This window comes from Diadema antillarum, unplaced genomic scaffold (genome assembly GCF_040938485.1).
Source record: "Diadema antillarum isolate AM-2024a unplaced genomic scaffold, OU_Dant_1.0 scf00000141, whole genome shotgun sequence".
NCBI classification, from domain to species: Eukaryota; Metazoa; Echinodermata; class Echinoidea; order Diadematoida; family Diadematidae; genus Diadema; species Diadema antillarum.
In genome coordinates, this window is record NW_027271030.1 from 1,452,875 (window position 1) to 1,465,000 (window position 12,126).

At 36.3% G+C, this 12,126-nt stretch overlaps 1 protein-coding gene across 1 annotated transcript in view; it reads left to right on the forward strand.

Moving 5' to 3' along the window:
* Positions 1–1,849: 1,849 nt before the first annotated feature.
* LOC139721271 (transient receptor potential cation channel subfamily M member 3-like) overlaps positions 1,850–12,126 on the forward strand; it is a 35,107-nt gene continuing 24,830 nt past the window's right edge. The window contains exons 1-4 of the mRNA XM_071632592.1: positions 1,850–1,909; positions 3,885–4,013; positions 9,999–10,093; positions 11,380–11,536. Coding sequence (XP_071488693.1) covers positions 1,850–1,909; positions 3,885–4,013; positions 9,999–10,093; positions 11,380–11,536 — 441 coding nt within the window. The remainder of the gene's footprint in view (positions 1,910–3,884; positions 4,014–9,998; positions 10,094–11,379; positions 11,537–12,126) is intronic.

Genomic DNA, 12,126 nt, shown 5'->3' on the forward strand with positions numbered 1-12,126 from the left:
GTTAACTTAAGACCGGAATCCCTACTGGACCTGTAATGTCTCACTGCGCAGCGCTATCTTCGAATTTCCCGCGCGAACTATCCGGAGCATTCACCACAGATTTGCTTCAGCTCGCAATACGTGCAACCACAAAAGAAACTAGTCACGTACCTCACTTGGTCATACAGCACGCAGTTGAATAGAATGTCATCAGACGTGTAGTATGAATGCTATTTGGACTCGTTTGCATAACAATTGGAAAGAACGAAGAACTAGTTAGTTTCAAGCAATTATTCTTAATGACAAAGGGTGACAGAATGGGTGGCATTCACAGCTTCCTCTTCGATGACAAGAACCAAGTGCACATGGCTGCATTCTTTCTGTTTTGTGCGATGGTCTTTTCTGGCTTCTTTTCTGTATTTTTTTTCTTCCTCTTATCCCCTCTTATGCATACACATTATCACGCCCCCTACGTCCACAATTTCAAGAATAACATTATGTTACTGTACATGACCACTATTTTTTTTTTCTTTATAGCAGCATCAACCTTCTAAAAGATTCGTAAGGTCAACCGTCGTTGTACAATTTGCGTTTTGCTTGTGAATAAAAGATACCATTGAGCAGTCTATTTCACTTCGGTTTTTTTAAGGTCAAGAGAATGGATATATTATATAACATACTTTATTTCTCCATAAACCACATCACGTACTTAGACAGTCCTAGGTTACTACCTGTCCATAGGCAGGTAAGTACAAAGAACAATATAAAAATAAATATAAAAATACACCATTTTCAGCACAATTTAATAGGGTGCAAAGTATAAAACAAACACAATGCATTTGATGAGCTGTTTCAAGGAATTGATAAACTAAAGCTACGCATTCAACCTAACGCCAGAAAATAATTCTGGTCAATCATTCAATTGTACAAAACTGCCAAAATACACTACTAATAAATTTATTTGTTAAATCAACGCAAAATATTACACATCAGATATTGTACAAACATGGAGAAAACTTTCCGATTGGAAGAAAAAAAAACAATAAACGAACACATATTCAACAACACATAAGAAAAAAAATCGAAGTCGACGTGCACTGCCCATAGGTAGATGCTGGCATGTGTGTACTAAACTACATGTATTAGTAATAAACTACATTGTACATGTATCATGATACAAAAATACGTTCAATACAGTGGATGTAATAATTAGACAGTGGACTCCATTCATTGGTAGGAGACATTATGGAGAAGATTGACCAGGATGACTATAAGGAAGGGGTCAAAAAGGGGCCGAAAACATACCAGCAGAAAAAAAGAAATGATAATGATATACAAAATAATAGAGCAGCTTGTTATATGTGCAACTGATATAACGCGTGTGCTTTACATTGGTTATCTGTTCCTACTGATTCGTTGTAATGCCATGCGTTTTGAGTTTTCTACATGACAATATTGATATCATATTATTGTAAGATCAGACGTTACATGCGTTCCATGTATTCATTTATTCATCTATTTATTTATTTATTTATTTACTTATTTATTTATTCATATATTTATTTATTTTATTTATTTGTTTGTTTTGTTTCGGTATAGGGTAGCTCTGTCAGTGGCTAAACACTGTTACTCTCAGAGGCCCTACACATACAATACCGTACATCACAAAATATACATTGTAGACACATTAAAAGAAAATAGTTTGAATTGAATTGAATTGTTTGAATTGAATTGAATTGAAATAACATAATATACAATTACGGTACACTTACAAGATAGCCAGATAGTTGAGTATTGCGGAGGTAGAAGAATACATAAAAAAAACTTCATCATTAAAGGACAAGCTCACCTTCATAAACATATGGGCTGAATGAATGCAGCAATATTAGTAGAACACATCAGTGAGAGTTTGAGGAAAATCGGACAATCTGTTCAAACGTTATGCATTTTTGAAGTTTCTACTTAATAAAGCTTGCTGGATGAGAAGTCTACTATAGCTTGTGATGTCACAATGCGTACAACGATATAAAGGAGGAATGAAGAAAATTCAACATATTTTCACTTTTCTAGCATAACAAATGAACACTTAACTTCTCTCTTTCAGAAGGCAGGGGGAATAATATTACCCTTAACGTATGTCAGTAACAAGTTGAAGAAATGCGTACTTTATTCAAAAAGTGAAGTTTTGTGAAATTCTCTTTTAATTTTCTTTATGTCGTCGCACGCACGTGACATCATACACTGTGGTAGTCTTCTCATCCAGCAGTGACTGTGCAGATACTTTAAAAATTCAAAACTTTTGAACGGATTGTCTGATTTTCCCCAAGTTTTCACTGATGTGTTATAATAATATTGTTGCATTCAATCAATCCACATGTATATGAAGGTGGACTTGTCCTCTAAAATTTCAATTCACTGAGAAGTGATATGTTGAGATATAATTGAGAATGAGTTAAAAGAAATATAAATGTCTAGGTTACAGCACATGTATATATTACATAATCCATGATTATTCATTTCACATCATATTGCATGATTATAATCATACATTCATCAAGATGATGTAAAATCTATCTTTCTCGGAAACAGTCAACACAATTTTATACATTTTTACAATTATACTATTATACTATGACAGAGCTTTGAAAAACAAGCAAGCTGAATAAACTCAAATAACCTGCTCACAATAACATTCTTTCAATCATAGTAGCTGAGATAATATAACATATGAGAGAGACAAATGTATTTGTATATATAATCATGAATATAATATGTATGTTTATAAGTAGGTAACCTGTATATAATTTGGCAGCAGTAAGGGGTTTAAACTCTTAAACATACATAACCTCATAAACTTGCATATGAAATATGATATAAAAATAATATCATAGGCCTATATATATATATATATATATATATATATATATACATATACATGCATATGTATATCTTTATACGTTTGTTATATTGTATGTGCGCGTTCGTGACCTGTGCATGTGCTGTCATGTAATTAAACAAAATAATGAGTATCTACAAATTCAGTGTTATAGAATATTACAATGTATTCAATGTAATCATGAGGAATCTAAAGGCAGGAACTAAACAACAATGACACATAAAGTTTGTCCATGGTGTGTTCCGATTGCCTTTCAAATAGATGTCTGAATCACTAGACTAATGAGGGCTTGCCAAAGATGGCGGTTTGGCGAGGTTTTCCCTCCATGTTAGCCACCATCCAAACTGACCATGGGCAAGCCATTGCAGAGTTCACCCTTCGGATATCCACTTCTTGCACCATAATTCACCTCGATCAGCGGATAGAGGTTGAATTTATACGGGGCGAATTGCCAATCTTACACGCAGATTGATATTGTGAAAGTTTTGATGTCATCCACCAGAAATGATTCGTCTGACATTGGAAAGGGATTTTACCCCCCGCAGGATTTCGAAAAAGTCTGACCGAGTATTACGCCAGGGAAGTTTCCATTGATGTGTGCAAGCAGGAAAGCTAGAGGCCCATCGGACACGTTTCTCAGACAGATAGAGCTAACTCAAAACCGAGATAAGTTAGCCCCCTTTCCCCATCATTTGTCAATTAATAAGTAGATGATCATCGTGTTGAACGTTCCGACTCACCCCCCCCCCTTTTCCGGTTGTGTAATACATGAGCGTACTAGAAGTAGCTCCTGCCAACGGTATCAACCGGGCCACGAACAGTTGACGAACACCTATCCCTTCGCAGTATTGGAACACTTCCGCTGAGCAGTCTGCTCCAACTTTTAGCTTTTCATTCCATCCTATAGTGAACATTTTGAGAGTGAACTATTTTGTGCAAGACTTCATAGTACCTGAAGTGTCACTGGCAGTCGACCATGGAGTCGACCTCGGCCCCACCCTCGTCCCAGCCCCCGTCGAATACGGGTACGATGCAGACGGGCCGAGCTTTCAGCATGCCGAACGCGGACGGGCTGCACAATCGTAGGTTCATGCGGGCCTATAGCCTTACCGAGGCCGCCATTTTTGGCCAGGTTATGGCGAGAATCACACAAGTAAGTTTTGTCAAAATTATTTTGCGACGCACACTGAATGCGTAAATGGAATTCTTTGTTTCAGCAGTTCAATGTGAAAAGTTTTACTGTGCGTGCGGACTCTACCGTGTTGCTTTATTTATTTTTGCCAACAAAACTTCTACATCTGACCCAACCCCCTCTCAAAAAAAAACCCACCACCAACAACATCTTTCGTTAAGGTTTTCGAATGACTTTCTTGAAGCCCTGCGCTCATATTTCATTTATTCATACAGCCAAACTTATAAAGATTGACCGCAATGTTTTATGTTTTTACATTAATTTACTGTTCATCCAAGTCGGATATTGTGATTCACTTCATTTTATCATACTTGATGTACATTCCTTCATTGAGAAATATGAAGATAAATTGAACTGAACTGAACTGAAAAAAAATATATTTGACCAGGAACATGTCGCATTTAAATTTCTTCGTGTAACAATCTCAAACGCATATCAGATGTTGAGTGTATCAGCTATAACTGAAAAGAAATAAGTCCTACAATCATTCCGGACGTCATTACATACTGGCTCTCAATGGAGGCAACATAGTTATTCTCTTTATTTCACAGAATGGCTAGATACGTGTACGACGTGTAGATCCTACATTCCAATGTTTCATTTCGAGCTAGAATTAACAATGAGCAGAGGCACTGTTGACATTGTACATTTTTATTGTTTTATTGTTGTTCCCACATCCTCATTGTAAGTAGAAAATGGAAAAAAAAAAGTGTTCGTTCACAACGGCATAAGTGTACAAGAGAGTTAAACAACACATGTTTTATTTCAATCGAGTGCAATGCCGTAAAACAAAGTTTAATATTTACTATCCATTTAACACTTTGTTTTGTACAGGTGACTTGGCTGTTTTTGCCAACTCTGTTAGTCTGAAATGTCATGAAAAGATTTTTTTTTCAAAGTTTGTTGTGCAATAAAAATCGAAGTGATATTTAAGCTCATACACACAAACAAACAATATTACTTGTGCCCGCACTCATTGAAAAGATGTTGGAACGTCCTTTTGACAAATATCCACACTCTCTTCACCACAGTTACGTTTGACTACTATGCCATACTTAGAAAATCAAATTACTTGTAATGTATTTGTTTGTCTACTTGTTTATGTAATCAACGAAAAAAATTTTGTTTATCGATTGAAATAATATTATATTTGTTTAAAATGATTTTGCTTTGAGACAAATCTCAATTTGAGTGGTTTTAAATTCGGAGAATGTCTCCACAATGTATGTTTCCACTCTCAATGTGTTCGTCAGCTAAAACCTGTTTCACTGTAAACAACAACAAGAACACCCCTAAGGATAAACAAAACAAAACGAAACAAAACACCCAAAAAAAAAAAACCGAACAAATATACGCATGTCCTTTCCTCACACTCTGTGCTAGGGATCCACGAGTCTGTTGCTAGAACAGGATGCTAGAATCCCACTCGTGGAAATGTGACTCAAACCTTACAGGGGTGTCTCATAAGTCTTGAAGGACAGGTACCCGTCTGATCGCAATAGGGGGAGAAGTGGGATGTTGTACAATTAGGAAAATTCTTTCTTAGTAATTACGGTCAATGCCTAGGTTAGCTTTCTAAAAGTACTGTCACCCGTTATTTCAAGAATGGATGGTAAAGAAACAGAGTACTCGTTGTTTGAAAACAATAGAATTGCTAATGTTGTATTGAATAAGTTTTTCAGGTAGGGACCCTGTTATGAAAGTCTTGGGAGAGACTTTTCGCTCATAAGACATGTAAGACACGCTTGTTTCAAAAAGCTTTGAATAACTTAAAATTCAAACAAGATCATAAAAATTATTCATTTATACAAATAGCATATATTTGTTGAATTTGAACTTATTATTGTAATTATGTCAGATTTATTGGCAACTCTGACCCTTTATGCATGTATAAAAAATAGTTATTGTAGAGTAATACATTTCATTTGGTAGATTGCAATTTTTGTTGTTATATTTGTGTTATGGTATAATTTGTTTGTAAAGCGCATTGAAATTCTTTTCAAGCCTGAAATGCGCTATATAAGAATTACTATTGATGTTATTGTTATCATTATTACTATTATCATTACCATTATTATCATTATTACTATTGTTTTTATTAATAATAATAATAATATTAATAATAATAATGATGATAATGATAATAATAATAATAATATTATCATTACTATCGTTATTATTATTATCATTATCATTATTACTACTACTACTACTACTACTACTACTACTACTATTAAAGACTTCATGTTGAATGTAGATGACAACGAGCTCTTCCGTAGAAACATTTTATAAGCATAATACCTTGTCATGTAATATTAATGATGTTTGAGCTGTCTTTATAATATCGTGAGCTTTGACGTCAGTATTTTTTGGGCCAACTGGGTTTGGGCAAATTACTTTTTGATACTAGGGGGACATTTTTTAACCACTACAACAATGGCAAAATATGGAAAGAAAATGGTAATGCAACTGTCCCAAAATTTGTTAAAAAACATTACCCTGAACAATATAATTGTTACTCCAAGGAAAGACTATGATGGCATTCCATACTCGTCCTTCCTAAATGTGGAGGAAGCGAACAATGAGTATAAGAATGCCATGCACGTGGAGTTTTCATTTGCAATAACAGTCACTTCCTCTTAACATGCACCAATATTGCATGGTAGCTTGGAGGTTTCATTATACCCTAATTTCAATAGGATATTTCAGGATCACTGCTCCCTGTGATATACCAGCAATAGTGGCTGCCGTTGATATCAGTTTCCCCTCCCATGTTTTGTTGTGTTATCATGGTTATTGTTTGAAGTGTCACTTCATGGGTGAGCCAATTCCACTAGATCACCGCACCGACTTCTACTTAATTTGAACTGACACTCTACACGTCATAAATACAGACGATGAGTATGCAGCATGAAAGGGGGGGGGGGGAGGGGGCAACGACTCATTCATTGAGGCATGCTCAGTGAATGAGGGTATGAGTCACCTGTAGAGTTTGTTGTCATGGAGACCCCTCTCCCTTAAAGTTCTCATCGCTTGAGAAAACTTGGAAAACTAATCGTTTGCAGTTCATTGCTTTAGATACTTCACATTGAGTCACCGTAGACACAACTTCACTGTCTTATTTTTTGGTTCATTTCGGGTTGCCGAATATTCATGATGTACATAAACAAAAACATGAACCATTTCTATAGCGCTGTGATGGCTTCTACGCAATATGAGGTATGCAAAGAGGTGTTTGCTGTGGAAATGTAATTGGGTGGTGACATAAATTAATCAATTTTGGTCTTGAGCTTACTCTGTATTCCATGGCTGTATCACTAAATTACATGTTTGAATATTTACATCTTTCCAATGAAATAAACGCATTGATGGCAGATAAAAAGGCTACAACAGCCCCAGTTGGTCAAAAATCTTAATGGAACAAAACATAACGTAGCAACTAATGCAGTTACATGTAAAACCAAGCATTTTTTTGGTCTTTCCTTTGTTAAACTACCTTGTTTGCACTATATTGCAATGTTATTATCATTAGTATCATTTTGTTTTTGTTACTGACATTATCATAATTATCATTACCGTTTTTCCCCACTTGGTCAAAGTCTAAATGGCGCAAAACAAACGTTTAGCAGCTAATGCAATCACATTCAGATAGGCTTATATGCTTTTATATCTTTTTTTTTTGTTGAATTACCTCGATTATACTGCATTGTATTGTTACCACTTCTATTGTTATCATTTTCCAATTGTTATTGATATTGATATTTCCATAATCTTTCTTATCATAATCATCACTACCATTATCATTGCCGTTTTTATTATTGTCACTATCATTATCATCGTTGTTACTATTATCGTTATTGTAACTGTAAGTTACTTTAAGAACGTCATAATAATAATGATTGAAGTGTCTTAACTTTCCGCTCAAATAAAAACAATGCCCCATAACGCTTTGCAAAGTTTTCCCAATTATGCTCGTCGACGGTCACCAGAGCGAGTCTAGCTGAGAATAATGTGTACGTCATCAAAGAAAGTCTGCTCTCTTTGTGTCATCATAGCGTTGCGAGGAGACGGTAATACGTTCTATCCGGGAAGCTTAATAGTGAGTTATTCACAGCGCGTTATCGGCTGATTGACCGACAAAACTCCGCAAATATGACACAAAAGAAGAACATTCCAAACACACACACAAAAACAAAACAAAACAAAACAAAACAAAACAAAACAAAACAAAACGAAACGAAACGAAACAAAAAGGAAACGAAATTCGATATTGTTGAGTTGTCCAGAAAGTAGGCTAGAAGTAGATTCGAGATTTCTTCAGAAGTTTTACACGGTGACAGTAATTTGTATGCTTTTTCATCATAACAAACACTAATTTCATATTATTCATTGTTTTCATTTTTCATGGCCTAACTTTATAAAAAAAAGTGGAACATGACAGATGGTCTCCTGTCCACAAGGCAATAATTTACTTTTTTTTTCGTTCTTAGTTCAAATTGACAATGACCCTAATATTTGTTTTCCATGCCCTGATGTGACAGTAGACATATTTCTCTGATGTATTTATTATTCTCTTTCTTTTTCTCTTTCTCTTTCTCTGTACCGTCACTGCACTGCACTCCGTATAGCAAAATGTTTGTTATTAATAAAGCTTCTGGGTGGTTACCAGGAACGAAGCATTAATACTTTTTTTTCATGTTCTAGGAATAAACTGAAAACAACAATCAGGAAACACTTCCCTCAATGACGCTGCATGTGTTGTGTGTTTGTCTCATATGGCTAGAACTATTGTCCTGCTTGGCATTGTACCCAGTGCTCTAATATGATTAATTTTGCGTATTGTTACTGCCTCAAATTTATCTCCGCCAAGATGACCAGTAATAGTGGTAGCAACCACGCAGTGACCTCATTTTCTGACGTATTGCAAAGCCTTGTTTATCTGCAACAGAATGCATGATGATAATTATACAACAGAATAAAATTGACACGCTGTATGCAACATATTTTGTCATGCAAGTTTGAGTAGATGCATACCTTTTGATCCATCAACTCGATTGTGCATCCCATCGTTTGTTCTGACGTGTTCTCAACGTCATTAGTTTCCAAGCCTTTTGATTATTTATAGATATGGTGCATGACGATGTGTGTTTGTTTGTCTGTTTGCCTGTCTGTGTGTCTGTTTGAGAATCAGTTTTCACACACTTTTAACAAGTGTTACGGGTGTGTGCTGAAAATGCACTTCACGTTAAAGGTGGCAGGTTGCGACCAAATCACTAGGACATGTTCACATTTTTCGAGGAATATATACTTTGGTAAAGCCCATCAACCCCCTCAATATTTTCGTGATAGTGATAAGACAAGAACGAGAAGGCTTGCCAATTTGCTGGAGTAGAGATTTTAAGTTTTGATTAAACTTTGATTAGCTTTACTTCAGGTTGCACTCTTCATACAATTCGTGATTTTAAAAAAATAAAAGAATTGTTCTCTTTTCTCAGTATCGGGCATAAAGTATTATTACAGTATTAATAGAGAGTAGAGTCTCTTACCACATTGCTTAATTACACTGCTTGTTCTCGCCCGAAAGAATAATCACTTCCTTTCGATACAATGGTTACTGTCCTTCGTCAACCAGCGTGGAGGGAGCTCCCCGACTGACCTGACATTGCCTGTTTCTACATGAAACAGTCTCCTCTTTGGTCAATCATTTTAGACCCAACATGTTCGAGTTCTTACAAAATAGTTTTTCTCTATCGCCACAAGATGAAATAACTTATCAATTCTAAAGTAAGATCCCCTACTTTATGACTGTTACACTATGAAATCTCTTGATATTGCATGCAATGTAATAACATCATCGATTCATTATTTCATCGGAAGACTGCCTAGTAACCGTTGCTTTGCACACTCCCCGCTCACTCAATCTCCATGCAGGCCATCCAGACGAAAGATGAGGCCTCGTACATCAAGGAGAATTTCTACAAGAGAGAGTGTGTGCACTTTGTCCCTTCACCATCAGACGAGACCTTGTGAGTACGATTTCATTGGAACTGTTTATTACAAATGTAATCAATGATTTCCTGTTCTGACAACCTCTGTACAGGTGCACCCAAGGGGATGGGGGTTCGGAAGAAACTAAAGGTCCTGTTTACTTTTGGGAGCAGTGATTTAAAAAAATGTTCAAGATATTACATTTGATGCATATGTGTAGGTCAATTGTATCACAAAACGTCCTACCATATAAATTATTTTTGCAATAAAGCCTAAAATATAAGGAGATATCGCTATTTTTCTCATTAAACCATAACTGTAGACGGTTTAATCTGGAAACATTTTTATTATATCTGTTGTTCACATTTTCTTTATTTAACAATACTTAACGTCGATTATACTGGTTCAAATCTTTACATTGGTTGTTTCTATCCCTAACTCACATTGTAGAACTATTTTCAAGCACTAATGCTGGGTTTTTGTTTCATCTGCAAATGGTAAATTATGCCTTTAAGCTTACGGAAACACCGCCGTTAGTACCAGCAGAAAGGGATGTTAACAAGGGGGATAGACAACATCAGGGACTGAAACATACCCAGTAGAATATTGACGCGTCATGCTTGCCAGATCAAAAGCGACATAGATTAAGGCCTGTGGTTATGTGATGCAAACTACGGCTATACCACAGATTCGGGGTTTATGGGAAGGTTACTACACTTTTTGACTCATGTAATCAGTGCTTCAGCAATGACGTTTGTTGTGGTATACAGATTTCTGTTTTCACTGAAATTATTGAACTTACATTTACGTATTCAAGCAAAGTGTACGTTAATATTGATTACAACCTCCGCCCTCCCCCCATATAATCGGAAGCGAAATGAAAAACAAAGCTTTGCAAATGAAATGACACAATTAAAACAAACATAGTCCCACACTCTTTACACATTTTAAAACCGATAACTGTGTTCTTTATTTCTTTGTTTATAAGTGTCATTCCATGATCTTAAAGGGATGATTAGTTTTTTTTTGTGGTCCTTATAAACGATGGGTCCCATCTTTAATGAGGACGACTTTATTTTTGGATATCTCGGTCATTTCAAAAGATATATTCAGCAAATAAACTTTGAATTCCTCTTAATATTGTATGAACTTTCATATCCTATAAGTGATTTGATGAATATTGGTTTTGAAATGGTTGAAATATCCCCAAATAAAATGATCCTTATAAAAGATGGGTCCCACCTTTTATTCAGACCACAACCTGCCAAAACTATGCCATCACTTCAAAAGTGAATTGCTGGCTATCAACCTTTCTCTCGCTCAGATGCCAGTGCGGTCGTCTTTGCCGGTATCACACGGATGAGAGTGAAGACGTGGAAGGAGGCGACGAATGGAAGCCGGAGACACACACGAAGGCCCTGAAGACCGATGCATACGGTGATCTGGAGTTCCAGGGACCACTGACCGCCACTCGGGCAAAGGTACGTCTTGTTTCTGCCGCAGATTACACTTGCGGAGAGAGGGCGAGTTGCTGAAACAAGTGTCAAAATTAAAAGTGCATTGCTTTGGCCGAGAGGACCGGTGGACCATTTCTCAGACCTCGCCTTTGAGCGAGGATCACTTATTCGAATTCGTCAAGGCGTCTTCATAATGACGATATGGGTAAAACAGCTGGTCGAAAATCGGCTGGGTCCTAGTTCAGAACGAGTAGACAAGAGGATGACATCTCAAACTTATCCTGAGAGCCTTATTCGAGGAAAAGAAAAAAATCATCTTGGTCAATTTTATAAGGTCGCCTTCTTGACTACTCATCCTTAGAAAGTGTCAAGGCTAATTTTAAAAAGTCTTCTTCTTGCCTTGTCATCCATAAGAAGGAGTATACAGGCAAGCTTCAACAAGTTGACTTTTCGATGCACTTTTGGGCCTTGAATTCACACACAGTGCGACGCAGGCAGCAGCCAATACCACGTCAACCTATTACATCTTTAGTGATGATATTGCAGTATGAAAACGATTAAAGAAAGAAACGATTTAAGAGATTGGCTAACGGTCATCCATACGTGTCGGACAT